At 38.3% G+C, this 18,131-nt stretch overlaps 1 protein-coding gene across 1 annotated transcript; it reads left to right on the forward strand.

Moving 5' to 3' along the window:
• Positions 1-1,123: 1,123 nt before the first annotated feature.
• Positions 1,124-15,896, forward strand: LOC139739683 (mesenchyme-specific cell surface glycoprotein-like). Its single transcript, XM_071650293.1, has 12 exons — positions 1,124-1,319; positions 8,251-8,472; positions 8,944-9,214; positions 10,178-10,274; positions 10,617-10,737; positions 11,230-11,421; positions 11,821-11,865; positions 12,430-12,536; positions 13,372-13,536; positions 14,433-14,650; positions 15,028-15,152; positions 15,793-15,896. Exons 1-12 carry the CDS (start codon positions 1,124-1,126, stop codon positions 15,894-15,896), a joined length of 1,863 nt encoding a protein of 620 aa, XP_071506394.1.
• The last annotated feature ends 2,235 nt before the right edge of the window (positions 15,897-18,131 follow it).

Below are 18,131 nucleotides of genomic sequence, written 5' to 3' on the forward strand. Positions count from 1 at the left end.
TATCCCTTCCGTTAACTCTCGGGGAATTTGAACCCTTTGTTAATGTAGTATATACGACACACTATGAACTACACATGAAACTGAACATAAACTCCAATCTATTATTTGAGGAGAAACATATACGATAACAGTGAATATGTAATTGAATTAACATTGTGATCAACACAGTTGTTCTTAATGTCAGTTCATGTCAGTTTTAAACAAGAACATTTTATTCTTACTTTATTCTGCCCATGCGCAAAGTGGAACTGCAAAAAGGAAATTTGTCCTGAAATGTAGACAGTTTTAGGATCTACACACTTTTTAAACGTCTTTACATAAAATGTCATACAGATGAATTAATTCTGCCTCTGCTGTTGTTACCCCTCTTTTCTTTCATTCTGAAGAAAGAGATTCTGAAAAATAGATAAACCGAACAAAAATCTTTTATTTTTCTTACCGACTTCTTGCATTTACCATGGTTTAATGTCCTGGGAGAAAAATTTGCACGACAAAAAAAGAACTTAAGGGTCTTAAAGCATCATTGATAAGATAATAATGTCGTTGGTATTTTAACCCAGCAAATATCATATTGCTACTCCTGAAAATAAGAATTCTACTTTTAAGGAAAGAAAACTTAGAGAGAGTGTTATTAGTGTTTAGATAAGGAAACACATTTTACGTCACAGAGGGTGATTATGAGCGATTCCCCTTACTGACCAGTGTTGTGGTAATTAACTCTATTTCACACATCCGCTCAAGGCAAGGGAGAGAGCAGAATTATTAAGCCCTATTTCACAATTTAACTTGCTTGATGTCAAAGCAGTCAGAATTGGTTGGCTGGCTGTGTTCTGTACTGCCTTTAGTCATCTTGGCGTGAGCTTTGTAAGGTATACCACGAGATCTATACGTCAGAGCACTCTTACTAATTCTAGCATCCGCGCATGCGCGTGAGTCTTTTGGGAAGTTTCGCTCCGCCTTCATCGATCCCTCTTGAAACACCCTCTTCATTTGTGGACGTCCTTGGTTGATCCACGTTCTCTAGCGAGCCTCTTCTTCAACTTCATCATCTTACAAAGGAGTCCGCTTGTGAGGTACATCCATCTCTCCTTGAAGGACTCTTGCCCCTTTGTACACCCCAACCATGGGACTTTTGCGAATCTTACCCGTTTTCTTGTTGTCAATCCACGGCGCCTTTGCCGTTTGGACTCTCCAGAAACTCTCCACCCAGTACGTTCCTGCGGACTATATCAACGCAGCAGAACCAACTCACGTCTATGATGGAGGTGCAGTGAACAGCGTGGTCTACGACCCAGTTACCTCCTACGCATACGTTGCAGGTAAGTCACTCTCAAGTGTTCAAACCAAGAAGGTATATTGATCAAACTGTGGTGCCTCTGGTTACCAATTTCCATGGTATTTCTCGTCGAGGAAGCTGGCATCGAAAGTAAAGAAAGGAGAAAGAGGATTGGTTGCCAGAAAAGAAATGCAATATGGTGCTAAGTGCATCGCAAGTATCAGGACTGGGATTTGAACCTACATATACATTTAAACAAGATATACATACATGCAGCTCAGGATGAAGCTGGAACTTCTGGAACCGTCCAGAAGTGGAATGGTTACTAACAATAGCAATGGAAATGTACAGATTGAAAATATGAGAATAAGGAGGAAAAAACGTGTATATTATCAGTACTGAATATTTGAAGAATTGATGATAATAAATACAGTGCGATATGCGACGATGCCAAGACATTCATCTCGTGTTAATAGAGTTTATTGATTAGTAATAGCCCAATTATTGCTGCTAATTTTTGGATGGTTTTACATCTACTCTTGCCAGATGAAAAATTTGACCGGGCTAGCATATAACATTTTTCTTTTTCTGTTGAAGTTGGTCCGCGTGCCAATTCGGGGGGCTAATTTTGGAATGGGAAATTGTTAGCAGCTGCCTGGCTAAATTAAGTCTATCCGGGCGTGGGGAAGGCTGTGCTTTCGTCTCTCTACGAGGGCACAATTAAAGGTAGCACATTGGCTGCAAACAACCCCAATTCATTAAGATTTTATCAGTTGAATATATGATACAGTGCTTTTTGTGGCCTGAATTCTTTGATGAGTAACGGTGAATGTATTAATAACTGTGGAATGACGGAGGATGAAAAAGGCCTCTTGTATAGTGTTTTAATCTCCTATAAATCTATATCGATAATCTAATAAATATTTTCGAGATATAGGCATTACATTTCTGAAGTAGACTAGATAAATGTTATTTCCAGCTGTTAAGCTGTTTTATAAACGCCACTGCATGCTCGCATCTAAAATTGGGTTTGTTAGCTTTAGGAAATTTAAATGATTTTATGGAAACTTTTCATGAAACTGACTTTTAACGTGGTGAGATGTTCGCGGTTTCATTCACGTGTAACATGTACCCGTGACAGTGAGGTGTATCATGCTGGGGGGGGGGGGGGAGTGGAGGGGTGGGGGACGCAGTACACGTGTTCTATTGGCTTTTATCGTCTGTGATCTAAACACAATAGACCACAGCACATTAATCAATGGTATGGAAACATTTCAACGAAACTGACTCTGATTGTTCTTATTTCAAACATCTCAGTATCAATAACGATTGTTCCTAAATAGTGTATTAACGTTATCAATTTCTTAACATTTCTCAATCAGCAGATTTGTTTTGTTTTGTTTCATCATTTAAGAAAAAAAGCACAAAAGTATATAAGGTATATTGGAAACATGATAGTTAAAAAAGGTCTAGGTGCAATCCAAGTATAGGTATTATACAAACACTTATGTGTTTACATAATTATGCAGCATTGGATTCGGGTTTCAGTCTATCTTCTTGTGTAGCATCCGACATCAAACTAGAATATTCATGACAACGTGACTGGAATAAACTTACATGCAGTTCTTATACCTCCTTACCTGCAAAAATATCTTTGAAAAAAAACTACTATTAGCGTATCGATAGTTGAATTCAACTCTATACAGCGCAGATCAAAAAAAAAAAAAAAGAACACGTTTAACCATTCTACGACTCGAGTATTTTTATTGATTATATATTCGAACATTTTACTTTATTCTTAACATTTTTTTTTCTGGTTTCATGTCCATGCTGATTCTTCTTCTGATAGTCATATAAAATTAGATCTTATTTGTGCTATTCTCTTTGGTAACCTCACCCTTGTAGACTAATCATCGCACCTTTTCTTCCATGTTGCTGTTTTTCTTTTCATTTTCAACAAAAAAATATAGATGTACCAAACATAATTATCATGCTAATAAAGATATACATCCCTTTTGTATAAACATTCTCTTTCTGTAGTTATATAATATTCATTTTTGTTGAACTCATTAGTAATGCCATTAAGTTTTCGCATTTCTTTCTTCTTGAAAACTCTTCTTTCAGGAGTGCAATGTTACCCCTTGTCACCACATGAGTGTTTCATCAGAGAGATACGATATGACTATTCTCTTTCTCCCTCTTTCTGTCTTTCTCTCTCTTTCTTTCTCTCTCTCTCTCTCTCTCTCTCTCACACTTTCTTCTGTCTGTCTCTTCTTCTACTAATATTTCTTCTTCTTCTTCTTCTTCTTCTTCTTCTCGGTTTTGATTTCTGTCTCTGTTGGCGTAACCCATCTCAAAGTTTCGAGTTCTTTGTGTCTATAGTCCCTGTGCGTCGTTTCGACATCCTTAGTCTGCTACACGCTGCGATGTGTCATTTCCCGTACTCGGCTCTCTCGTCCTAGACCGCTGTCTACCCCTCTCCTGCTCTTCCCTTCCTCCTCCCCTTCCCCAGCTCATGTAAAGGTCAATCCAGAATAAAAATACACTAGTATATAGAACAACGTGCTTTAGATTTTATCCTTAAATCCTAACACTATAGAACTGCTCCTCAGTAAACTGTTAATGTCGCCTTTTTCAAAGATGATAATGTGTCAAATTTCACCAAGCCTTGTAGGCATATACATCGTGTCAAAATTTGGTTCAAAGATAGTCAATATCATGGTGTTTGATCAAATGAAAACACTTCCACGATATCCTCATTTATCAACTCACCGCAAGTAAATCTTTGTATGTCAGTCAATTCAAGCTTCAAATTTCATGTCCTATTTTTGTGACAGCAGTCAATCGACAAGCTAATAAGATGTCGCCAAAATGAGTAATCAAACAGTCCTAATTCAGTCTGTGTTTCTGAAAATAGGGTTATTTCTCCCTACAAGGCCACCCATTCACCTGATTTAGACCTCTTTTTTTTAGTCGTGGCAAGTATTGAAACTATTTTTGGAAATTAGGTACATCAATGAAATTAACCACAAGTTCATGACTCGTGTGTGAAGGCATTGCCTGCGCGTGAACATTTGAATGCTAAATCGTCATGTACCCGTCGCTTTTTACGTCCTGTCCAACAGGAAACGACATTCTATAATGATATGCAGACTTTGCCCATTGTAGGCTTACAGAATATCACAGATGAAAGGAACCCGGATATAAACGTTTTGTTTATTAATTTAGATAGTTCTCAACAAAAAGAGAGAATTTATTTTGAACACGAAATGTCAAACACAAAACTTTGTGTTCTTTATTGGATGCGCCGCAAGGAAGTGCTCACTAATCAAGATTCTATGGCAATATCAAAACATCTCCCTCCACACAGGGAGCTTTCTGATCCCTCTCCGTTCTGGGCTTGAGAGAAAGAGCAAAACTTTGTTACAGGTGATTAAGATCAATATCCGTCGGGGTTTGTTTGGTGATAACATGCATTTTCCTCTCCAGGAAACGTGGATTATGCCTTTAATAATGGTCGCGTTTTGCACTCCTATAATATAATGGTATTATTCCCATCATGAACAAGTCAAACGACGTCATAGTCATTCGCAATAACTTTGAATACGCCGAATTTTAGTGATTGTTGTCGCATTCTAACAAATAATGCCTTCAAGAAATAGAAGAGATCGTGCTGGTGGTTGTCCGATGATTTGGCATCTAGATCCCTTTCGCTAATACGTGAGGCTGGTACTATCTTCCAGTATTAGATTAGATATCACTTTTGAATGAGGAGCTTGGAGAAGACATCTGTTACTGTGTGCAGTTAAAAAAGATGAATAGATAAGCAAATAAATAAATAAACAAATAAATGAATAAATGAATAATAAATCTGTTACTAAATAGAATATTCATATCTGCAATTATGCATATTATGAATACATAATTATGCTCACATTTTGTAAAAGAAAAGTATACGATGCAATGTTAGAGTTTCTTTAAACTCTCACATAAGATAAGAAATGTATATAAGACGACGATGTTTTAAAGTTTCACATGGTTTAATCAAGTCAAGTTACGTTGCGTACAAGGATAACATATCGTCACACACTTGCTGATTTAGTCTCCTTTTATCCAAAAAAAAAGTTGTCCAGGTTTATGTGAAATTCAGCTTAAGACTTCTAATATAAGACGACGACACCCAAACCTGGTAGGCCTATATTCTTATTTTGATTGTGACCAAAGTTAGTGTTTCAAGAGGAAAAAAAAACTTTCTTATGTTTCTTTTCTTTGCGCGATTTTAACAATAAAACTTCTACTGTTTTGTCACTTTAGGTTCGGTTGGCTTTTATTTACGCTAAATATTCAGGACAAACTTAATATGTCATTTCACGTTTGTCATCCACAATAAGTTACTTTAATTATAATTGTCTAAACGCTTTGTCGTTTTCTCTCCAAACCAATGTTGATTGTTACTCATCATGTTTTGGTGATTCGGAGCTCGACCTCTCTCGCCCCGTCTGTATTTCATGCATGTCAACTTTGTGTGAATCCTCTTGCAGGGGCGGATCCAAGAATTCTGTAAAGGGGGGCGCAACTAATATTTCTGGTGCCACTTCCGGGTTTCACTTCATTTTTGTCTTTTTATTTCTTATTATTTCTCTTGTTTTTAACGATAAATAAAGGGGGGGGGCGTGCACGTCTTGCGCCCCCCTCTGGATCCGCCACTCCCGTTGTAATAACTGCACCATCTTAAATCATGAAACACTGAATTCAAGAGCTTTTAAATTGAACAAAATATCAGTGGGATAAATGTACAAATACAAAAATAGCGCTTTTGTGTGAAGAGAATGCCGTCAGTATTGCAAAATAATTACAAATAGAATGCAGCGTAGCACATTATCATAAGATACCCTTATTCTAGCTGTATTAGGGGCGACTTATTTGAACTGTTCATGAGAAATGGGGTCACTCCACATTTAATATATCTTAAGCCAAAATTTACCTATCCGATTATTCTTTGTGAATTTCATCCAAAAGAGAAGGAAAAAAGTTGCTAAAAGTGCTCATCTCGTCTTCATTTCCATAAGACTTCAGCATTGAACTTTACTGAAGCCAGTCAAAGAAAGAAAGCAGCCTTGAAAATTACATCGCACAACCCCCCCCCCCCTTTCTTAAAGGTCAAATCTATACACTGCACGCGGTCAAGAGGAATTCGGTATCAAATTATCTATCCAGTCATTTGAAACTAGTCACGAATAGTTATTAAGTTGGGAAACGGAGTGAGGAAACATCTCATGAAGACCTGAAAATAAACCTCGGCCTGCCGACATCGATTAATGAGACTCATCACCGGATTCCTGTTATCAAAAGCCGCCCTGCAAGGCAATGACGTAAGAGGATGTGCCCCCGAATCAGCAAGAAACGCCCTGCTGACTTCACGGAGTGTACTGTATACTGTGGGCAAAATAAAAGTAGCCGTGAATGATATACCCAGTTGGTGTTGTTATGCTTAGAGACTAGTAAGATCTCCATAGAGAAGGATTAATGCCAGTAATCATGGTACATGTAATGTCTTAAAGCCATATAGTGCTGCCAGGCAGCTAGTAGACATGACCCATCTCTGAACCCATGTCAGCCGTCAGCTAGCTATGAATCTTCCAAAGGCTATTACATTGCTGTAGGAGTAGTAAAACACTGTATTGAACCTGACATCATATCTCAACTCGTTCACGAAGTTGAGGAATGAAGAGAGATCTGAGAGTTGTTTATGTATCATTTTCGTGTTCAGTGAGTTACATTTAACGTTTTGGAAACACTGTGAACTTAGCGTGACATGCACCAAGCTGAAACTTGCCCAGGTTTTCTTAAGCTGTTGGTTAATGCTCCATTAACTTGGCAGTAACGTGACTAAATATCCCCCCCCCCCCCAAAAAAGCAACAAAACAATACAATACAATACAATACAATACAATACAATACAATACAATACAATACAATACCGTACAATACAAAAGTTTTCAAAATCCGACGTCTTCAGGAAGTTCATTCGACAAGAGAGTTCAAGAGCACAAAATAATTTTCAATCACTGACAGTCAGTTTAAAATATCTGTGCCGAATGGAAAAAAAAAAGAGAAAAAAAAAGGATAGCAGATGAGGCAGGCAATGGGAGGTCAGCGAAGACACCAGGGCACTGTTCATCAAAGTTGTCAGCGCTGACAAGTTGTCAGTCTCTGACAATTACCATAGTAGCAGTCAGTGACCAAAGCTTCTCTGCCAATCAAAGCCAAGGATTTTACTGAAATTGTCAGAGACTGACAACTTGTCAGCGCTGACTAAATTGATGAAACACTCCTCTGATCACGCTCTATGTATTATCATTATTTGCAATACAAGAAAAACTTAGTACTTCTTAAGCAAGGCCCCTTTCCTCTGTATAGTGTGTTGTTCCCTTGCGTTTGTAAAATAGCAAAGGGGTTGCTAAGTTAACTTGCTGTCATAACTCATTCATCATAGTCGTAAAAATTGCAATTGATATGCACAATAACATTAATGATAGGCCTACTTGTACATGTGTTTCTGATTTCCAATGGTTCTAAGTGGGATAGATTGCTTTTGTTGCTGTTGCCTTTCAGTCATTCAGATGTTATTCTACACTGATAAAAGTAGCCTCTATGAAATTGCAAATCATATATCATGAAACAATATAACACTGCATATTTGTCAGTGCACAAAGTGACTAACCTTTTGTTCTCTTTGAGAAAAGATTGACACAAAACACCAATTGCAGAGAGTTGTGTATACACACTGTCCATAGTCTCTCACACAGAATGGGTTAAAGCAGGGAGGTGGGAAGAGACACCTCCCTGGTTGAAGAGCGGGGTTGTTTGTATAAAAAGACTGGCGATGCAGTGAGATAGACATGCTCATTCCCATATAAGAAGTACGATAATTTGGAAAGTAGATTCACATTTCCCATTTATCATCTCCCCAGGTGACAAGCATGTCCAGGTTGTCGACTTCGCGCGCTTCCGGCGTCCAGACATCGTGGCTAAGGTCAAGTCTACAGGTGGGGCAGTCACGAACATTGCCCACTGCGGATACTTTGTGGCCTGGCTGACCCGCGGTGCGTCAATCACTGATCCGGGAACCCTGACGATATACGACAGTTATAGGCGAGTCTCCAAGAAATGGAACATGCTGTGCTCAGCACAAGGTAAGAAAAATAGATTATAAAGATTAAGAAGAGGAGGGGAAATAAAAACAAAGGAAACTATGTATTTTCACTTCAATAAATGAAGGAAAGCCTATACAGGATATCCGTCACTTCGTATCATGCTGATAGCAGGAGGTGAATGGATAGCGCATGTCTGTAGAGATATGACATCTTTATGGTGAGGATGTTAATATGAAATAGATATTGATAATTAATGTTGAAATAAATCTTGATGACAGTGGAAGTGATTACAGGAAAAATGCCAGTCGAATGTATGCTAATGATGACGATGATCACCAATAATGAATCTCTGACACATACAACTTGGAACGCATCGCTGTCATCAGACGTTATATACTATAATAAGAAAAGATACCACAGATTACGAGCAAGTTGTGCTTTCCTATTTGTTGTGTTAATTGTGTTACATTCTGTTCGTTCAACTTCTTGATAAAACTACGTCCTTTGCAGTCGGAAGTGATCCGGTCCACCTCCGCTTCTTCCATGACTGCTCGACCATCGTCGTCGCCAACAAGGGTACAGCTGCAGGTGACGCCTCTGCCGGAACTTTCACCAACCCTGAAGGAACAGTCTCCATTGTTCGTTTGTACCCCAACTCCGGCAACCAGCAGTTACCGCCAAATGGCCCACCAGCGGGTCCCGGTGTACCCCAAAACTGTGGTACGGCCGCTCCATTCAGAATGACGATCAGCACCATTGACTTCACACGATTCAATGATCCGTAAGTCAGAGCCTGATATTGTTTAACAATTACAACGATTTTTTTTTTTCAAATGGTCTAAATTTTAGGGTTTTTTTTGAAACACCATATTGTAAGAACCAAAGGAGTGAGAAGGTGTCCAACAGCCCGAGTAAAATTCATTCCACAGAAAGACTCCTTTGGAATAAATGAAGTGACAGGAAGGGAAAAAAAGATGGGTGGAAGTTCGTATCTACGTTCAATGACAGATTTATAGTAATTTTAATCTCGACGAATCATCAATAATGTCGTGTGATGGTGTCGGAAAAAAAAAATGTGGGTAACGTGACTGAAGCAGGTGATGTATTACCCTTGTAAGGGATAAATCGTTTTTGCGTGAGTTTCCACGAAAGACGTCGGCGAAAATCATTTCCACACGAAAGAGAGAAAGAAAGGTGTGAGTGTGCGTGAGTGTGCGTGTGTATGTGTGTTAGAGGAATCGGCGGTAGAGTTAGTCTATCGGGCAATGGGGAACAGAACTCTGACGTCACGATGAAAACACTTATTTACGTTACGCTTATTTTCATGACCGCAACACTACGTTTCATTCCTCGCCGATGTTCTCAAATGGCTCTTATCTCTTAGTTCCGCGTAACTCCTCGGTTCGATTATACTGAATGATGATCAAAACTTGACCAAATCCACTGTTTTTATTACGCAGTGTTCGTTTCAACACAACTTTGTGTTACACGACAAAGTATCCCTAGTGGCGCATTTGTTTTGAAATCAAATATTCTTTCGTACTTTGATCACACTAAGATACAAAGGGGACTGTCACAGGCTGAACATGCTCAGATTAAACCAGAATGGTTTACATTGTTTTCTAATTATGTTAACATTAACGTTACTAACTATAGAAAGATAAATTTCCAATTCTACGTTTAGAGAATATGACGCCATCTTACTAAAGCCAACGATTGGTCTTCGTATGTTCATAATTTGCAGAAAGTTCGCCCCGTACCTGTCCTTCGTCCGAACACCCTATGACGGTTCACTTGATAGCAGCACACCAACTTTCTCCCAGGGAGTGGAGCCCTACTATGTGACAGGAGACCCACGTACAACAGCGCCTACGTCAGCTTGAGGGTAAGATGCGAATTCGAAATTCTTGCCATGGTAATAATTATGTGATAGTGACATCACCATTGCATTTTTATTGATAATGATAACAGGTATCATAATATTCAGTTAAAATATATCGTAACAACCATTTCTATCGCAAGACTTTAACGTTCATTTTGTTGGAAATTCAGTTCGGATGCTTATGAATATCTTAATCAAGTGTTGATGCAGATGATGCAGTAAGATTCAGAGAGAAAACTAAGACTCCCGCGTAGTTACAGCAAATTCTTGAATTTCCCCCTTTCTTATCTTTCTTGTTCAGGAAAATAACGCTATAGTCCAGATCAACCTGGAGTATGGCAATGAGACCGTGTCTGCATTCAACTCTCTCCGTACTAAGGAATGGTTTCAGCTCAATCTGGACGCCACCAACGCTCCACAACGTAAGTCTTTAGGTCACTCTGTCGATTGCTTACATTGAACATAGCCGATTGAAACTATTGAACATTTATCGTACCACAAGCGTCTGTAGTTTAAGTCAACTTCATACCTCTTTGCGCCCTTATCATCTATTAGCTTTACCATTTTCACATGACCGTGCGTGATGAGCTATAGTCGGCGTTTATCGAGGCTTGTCAATACTTGTTACTAATACAGTGGACTCTCGTTATAACGAAGTCCTCGGAAACAGCAGTTTTCTTTCGCTATATGGAAAATTCGTTGTAACCGAACAAATAAACAATAAAAAACAGAGAGCGGATAATAATGCGGCCTGAATTTTTACTTCGTTGTAACCGGAATATCGTTATAACCGTGTTCGTTATAACGGGAGTACACTTGTACTATCATTTCTAATGAGTCAGCGTACATGAAAAGAGATCAATGTGGAACGAAAATACTCGAGCTCAACATTTTTTTTTCTCGATTCGTTTCAGCTGGACCGTCATTCGGCCGCTACGACATCTCCAGCCTTCGGCAGGCCGCCGCCATCGAGCCGTTTGAGCGCAAGACCGGCTGGAACACGCTGGACACGTACCTACTGACAGCCGACCAAGGAGCCATGACTCGATACTCGTTCGAGGGACGCACCTGGTCCGATGCTATCCGCGGAGCAAATCTCGAAAACGGTGATTAACTTCACATTCTCATAACAAGCAAGGCTACCACAAATATATTGTGTAATTTTTCACGCCTCTGAGCAGAGTTATATTCCTGAGTCCCATGGCTCCGTAATATCAGAGTTACTAAAATGTAAAATTCCATTAATAGTAAAGCCTCATGAATAAAAATGATATCATTATCACAATAGGGAAGTTGTACACGACTGTTCTGCCCCCCCCCCAAAAAAAAAAAAATGCCAAGAAATATATGGGGAAGGGATACTCCTTATAATGGTAACAACGACAATGACGGAAAAAAACACTTAAGCAAAACAAATGCATTTATATGCTTACTAGTTTATATGTCCGTTCTTCTGAACTAATAATCATGAAATCATTTCATGATTTGTTTCATTGCTACCACAGCGCCAGCCGCCCTCCAAGCTGACCTCCAGGATCCAGCAAAACTTGGTAAGTTTCCCTTGCAGTCCGCAAACCATAATGAGTGATTGTTTGCCGCATTCTGTAGAAACACAAACCGCTTTACGTTTCTATCACGTATCTAAGCAAAAAGACAGAAAATGGTAGAAGTTTCATTACAATCGGATGTAAGATATAGAAACGGAGTTTTCAGGTTGTACATAATCACTTTTAAACTAATTACTTTAGTCAAGATGAAATGAGCAATTTGTTCTTGAAAATGGAATAAAGTATAGCGATGTCATTGTTCAAAAGTCTCCCGTAAACGGAAGCTCAAATCTTCAAAAAGAGAAGTATGTTTTTGCTTTAAAAAAACTCTGAAGGAAGAACCCTATGATAATGTCCTTTGCAACAAGACTTTCGACAACACAGCAGCTCTCATGTTTGATAGGGTGGTGCTGTAGTACATTGTGTCTTATTGTCCATTAGTTCTGTATTCATGCCATGCTCTTTGCTTGGGATAAAATTAAAGACTATGATAAAGAATAGATATGAAACAACCGATTTTCGCAGAGGAATATTCATCAGCTCGTGATCATTTCTCTTTTCTCTTAGGCAAGTTGATGGTGAGCAAAGTGGACGGCAGGTCAGACCCCTCAAACCCACAGTCACCTATCAACCGTCTTCACTTCTTTGGTTCCAGAGGAATCTCCCTCTTCAAGGTAACAAGATATACATATTCCAATCTAACGCCATCATTTTTCAATTATTGGCTTATCTTGTCAAATACATATTATGTTACAATTACATTATATATTATGATATATCTTTTAGCGTATGATTATGTATGATATATATCAAGTACTATAATGATAATATATGTATAACATTCAAAATATGTAGATCTATGTGATTAAACCATGTTCTGTTGTTAGTATCATGGCACGAAATGAATAACAGGTCTGAAGCAACTTATGAGGTATAATTATGAAATTTCTCAAGAGTATATAGCGTATGATACGAGGCACAACAAAAAAGATATATATCTACCTATGAAATGGTGCACGAAAATCGGCATTTGACTGTAGCTGTTGATTCCCATTCAAGGGAGCGTCGGAGCGAGGTATAAAACATTCCTATGAACGCAGATAATGTATGGGAGATAATAATCAGGGTTACACTGTAGCGTATATTCACAATTCAATATTAAAGATCAGTAGCATAGATCACGCACTGATCGACAGTGAAATGGACACCGAGATCCTGTAACCACCACTTACTACATAATAATTGCTCACGAGGGAATCTCCAAGCAACATTTATCTTGGAATAGTTTTGCTTAGTGACCAAGACCATCAAAGTGTGAGTTTCGTCCGCCTGACTGCTCCGATTATTACGATGCGATATTTTCAAAAGTTAACGAATTAACCACTCTGTTTAAATGCACGATCGACAGCCCAGCAGATATACGTAGGCTACATATGTATTATCATTAGCTCGTGGCATGACATATCCGTGATAACCCGATTTTCCCGAAACATTATCTTTTGACTTCAGTTCAACGGCACAACAAGCGATCTGGAATTTGTCTGGGATAGTGGCGACATAATCGCCACCGCCGTACAGGAGACCTTCCCGGACGTGTTCAACAGCAAGAGCAAGACTGCCGACGCCCAGTCCCACGGGCCTGCCTCACAGGCTGATAAGGCCTCCATGTCACTGGTACGAATCGGCTTCTTTTCCCTCTCATAGATTTCTGTTCAATGCATCTCTTCTATATTTAGACGAATGATAACAATCATAATAATAATGATAATGATAATGATGATAATAATATAATGATAATAATAATAATGATAATAATAATAATGATAATAATAATAATAATAATAATAATAATAATAACAATAATGATGATAATAATAAGAATAATGATGATAATAATAAGAATAATAATGATAGTGATAATAACAATAATGATAATAATAATAATAATAATAATAATAATAATAATAATAATAAGAAGAAGAAGAAGAAGAAGAAGAAAAGTTGCTTTACAACGGCAAAGCTGGCTGACAGGTCGCGAAAAATAAGAGACCGAAGAAAGCAGGTCGAATAGCATATCACTATTATGTACTCATGCTATTTGGAACACGAAAGTACGGAATGTATACTCAAATTATATGCCGACAAAATGCATAATGCTTCTAGCAATTAGTAAACAGACATTAGTAGGCCCTACAGACACGCACACAAACAAATATACATATATACATAATTATACAATCAAACCTGTCTATAACAGCCAAAGAGAAGCAGCACATGTATGAATGTATTTGTGTAAGATTCACGTAGCATGTCTGATGAATATTAGCAATAACTATCGACAGTTATACATATTTCTTGTACAAAAAAAAAATCCAACAACAGGTGCTTAGGAAATTACGCAATTGTCGTTGTTGAAGTTATTGATGATGATTATGTGTGGATGTTTTCTGTTTAACCCTAAAATGGCATCAGTGGCCGCTATAAATACGCAATTTACCGACAGTTCAGCATATTGGGTGAGAGAATATACTCAATAACTGGTTACAACCTTTTTCCACAATGTTGCACAGGGTGCAGAATGCAAGAGCCTTGCCATCGGTCAGGTGGCCGGCACCGATTTGGTCTTCGTCGGTGTCGATGGGCCCAGCGTCATCGCCATCTTCAGCGTCGGAGCCAACAACGTCACTCCCGCTTTCGAGTCCGTGTACCGCAATGCGCCCACGACGCCAGAGTTCAGCATTCTGATGGACGCCAAGACGATTGGCGACGTGGATCCCGCCACGCTGCAGTGAGTTGTCATCAAGGCAATCCAGTACTAGTATCGTGCTTCTCTTGAAGGGGAATAAAACCTAAATATTACAATGATGGATTGAGTGAAAGCGGCAATATTAGTGGAACACATCAGTGAAGTTTGACAAAAATCGGATAATCCATTCAAAAGTCTACAATTTTGAATAACAAATGTTGTTCCAGCTTACTATAAGAGCTTACCCAAGAATTGCCCGATATAGCACTTATTCATGCAAAGTGGATTCCACGTAATGAAACATTTCGTTGCTGGATACCAGTTATCATGATTTTATATATATTGTATATACAAGTCCTCGTTGGAAAAATAAAGTATGCTTAAACCGGTAAATTATCTCCTATTTGCTTCTGTCCTAGATTCATCCCACCGGCTAAGACGATCGACAAGAATGCCTACCTGATGGTTGGTGGGAAGAAGAGTGGTACGGTGACAATGTACAGAGTGACCAACGAGCCAAGGAAACTCATGATTGCAAGACTCAGTAAGTATTTTGAATGATATATTTGACTAAATTTGAATTATATCACAGTTTATAAGCTGCTAAAGAGGCAATGAATAGGCAACCATGGGACTCGGCAATAAGGAGAAAGTACGTTGCCCGGGGGCACAACCGCCACAGCCACGAGGGCAATTTAACCAGAGACCTCGTGATCGTGGTTCTGTTCTTGTTTAGTTTTCCCTCTCCTTTTATAAGTTCATAGGTAATTTAAGTGACTAATTCTATATTTTATGCATTTCTATCAAGCCCAGTGAAGAAAGAAATATTAACAGTGCCAAAGAGTACCAGGTATTCATGTTCTTAAATCTAAGCACTTTAGCTAAAACAGCATTATGATTATTGTGCACCAGTCCTTTAGTTTTAGCACTACAAGGCATTTGTAACTTTGTACATCATCCGTAGCACATTTTCGTGTAATGTGGATTAGAAAAAAAAGAGAGTATTTTCTAATTTGTAATATCTTGTATAAAGACGGAATCATGATGGATTATGGATGGATAAATGACTGAATGAAGGATTAATTACCTGACTAATTCTAATGAATTAAAGCTGCTCACGTTTTGATAAAGAAGTCACACTAAATCCCCTTTTTTTTCTCCTATCACTTCCTTCCACACCACAGAAAAGGAGGCGGCGATGTCAAGAAGCGGTGCAGCGAGCCGCCCGTCTCCCCTGCCAGCCGTTCTGCTTTCACTGCTTCTGGCTGCTGCTACTCGCTTCATGTGAATAAACTGATGCAAGAACACTCTCATGTAAAAAACAAAAAACAAAACAAAACTGCCGTCTTTCAGCGAGAAACCATTTAACGCCGATGTAGCCACAGGTGGTTGTACAATTGACGCAAATGGATACAACTGAAACTCATTTTACTCTAGAATGGGGAACCTCTTCTTTTTTTTCTCTTTTCTTCTTCTTCTTCTTCTTCTTCTTCTTCTTCTTCTTCTTCTTCTTCTTCTTCTTCTTCTTCTTCTTCTTCTTTCTGGTGTGGAGGGGGAGGGGTGGGTTCTTGTGTGCAATATTCTTGAATGTATATTTCCAATCTATATATGAAATTATTCTTGACCACAAACAAAATATTGATGTGTAACATAGAGCTAATTGCGCTGAAGGACGAATGCATGGAAATGGATTCACATAGAGTGAATATCGTGATACTCTGTGCATCAGCACAGCTGGAAATACTGGTATTTACTTTATGATTGATGTCATTTTCACTGTATTTTGTAGTTGGACTGTGGCTATTGCATTTAGGGGTAGTTTACAAAAAGTTTTATGTGCATTTTCTGATGCAGATGTTTAAAGAGGAATAGGTATTTACACACTTGTATGAAATCTGACCTTTTGAATCATATCATACCGCGTATTCCACAATATTTTATATTCGTAGATATGTTTTATGTTTAAATAAAACAATGTAGACTCAAACATAAACCTGTGTTAGAATTGTCCTGCTAAAGGCTGAAGACAGCATCCCAGTGAGAATGAGAGAGAGAGAGAGGGAGAGATAATAATATCTGGAAAAAAATATTCAGTGATTGGGCGAAACATGTTCATTACCACTTATATCACTCTTCACTTTAACTGCGACGTCATTATGCATATACAGTCGACTCTGCATACATGGAATCTACTGCACCTTGGATTAATAAGCTCTCTGTACAGGTAAAAATCAAATTGTGTTCTTCATACATCTTTTTTTTTTCATATTTTTTAGAGAATTTACTTCAACTTAGGCTGATGATATATTTTTGTATCTTCAGCAGGATTGCGTTAACAGCTAACTGTGAATCACTCTTATCTATCAGAGCTCAAGTATAAGTTTGACTTGGGCAATGTTCCACTTTTACTATGTCGTACCAGCTTTTAAGTTGGTTCAACATTTACTTTGACTCCAGCAAAAATATGACAAAGCCAGCTCCAACATATGCAGAGCCGACTGTAGAAAAACTGCTACATGTACTGGTGTCTAATATATACCGTACTATTTCTGCCATATCTATCTATACTACCACAACTGTGACACCTACAATCTGTCATTGGTGAACATTCTTATTACATCACAACACAACACACATACACTAGAGGAGACAACTTGCATAAATGCTCATAAATCACATTTTAATGTCATAATGTCATATCTCTCACTTTCTGATAAAAATTTGTAGTTGGATCATACATCATGACATGTGTATATTGAATAGTACACACATATATCTGATATCCTTCTTCACTCATACTCTACAACACTGTAAAGCAAGAAATATTCACGGCGTGAAATTTTCACGAATTGGAGCCTATGGCCTTTTACGCAAATTGCCACTGGCATCCCATGCATTATGGTGTACACAAGAACTTTTGCATGTATTTTAATTTCGTGAAACTTGGCTTTTGTGATATTTGCAAAACTAAAATGCATGCGAAAATGTCTGGTTGTACAGTACCTTGTCATATCATATGCCATACATGGGACATGTCAAAACCTATGGACATGAACTATACTGCAGAGTTCCAACAAATTCATCCAAGAATGAATAACTGTTGAAGTGAATGTCCCCGTGCCCACATTGCCATGGAAATTTGCTACATATTCACCCTTGAAAATACAGCTAGAGAGTGAATGGCTCATTTGTGGTGACAAAATCAGTCTGTGTTTAATGTTTTCATCTAAGTCACCTCATATCACAGTTTCACCTTTTTTCCACTAACACAGTAATCAAGGGGAAAACAAACTGCAGAAAAAAAAAATATATGCAATGTACATCTACAAATGAAATGAGATATACAATTATTTGAACAGATTACCTATCCACTTTAGGAACATCAGGGAATGGCGATAATCAATATTCTTTATACTTCAAATACATCGAAGGTAAAACATAAACAAAGATATACTTTATCAGCACATCTATCGTCTATCTGTCCATTCGTGTACTAGTACATTATGGATAATGTGCAGATACA

The sequence above is a fragment of the Diadema antillarum genome, unplaced genomic scaffold (assembly GCF_040938485.1).
Source record: "Diadema antillarum isolate AM-2024a unplaced genomic scaffold, OU_Dant_1.0 seq00000810_RagTag, whole genome shotgun sequence".
Classification (NCBI taxonomy): domain Eukaryota; kingdom Metazoa; phylum Echinodermata; class Echinoidea; order Diadematoida; family Diadematidae; genus Diadema; species Diadema antillarum.

What these genes read in the sequence shown, in the direction of transcription:
- LOC139739683 (XM_071650293.1), top strand. Translation starts at nt 1,124, where the DNA reads ATGGGACTTTTGCGAATCTTACCCGTTTTCTTGTTGTCAATCCACGGC. An exon ending in CGGAGCAAATCTCGAAAACG is followed by an intron (nt 11,422 to 11,820) that starts GTGATTAACTTC and finishes TTGCTACCACAG; the next exon opens with CGCCAGCCGCCCTCCAAGCT. An exon ending in ATAAGGCCTCCATGTCACTG is followed by an intron (nt 13,537 to 14,432) that starts GTACGAATCGGC and finishes AATGTTGCACAG; the next exon opens with GGTGCAGAATGCAAGAGCCT.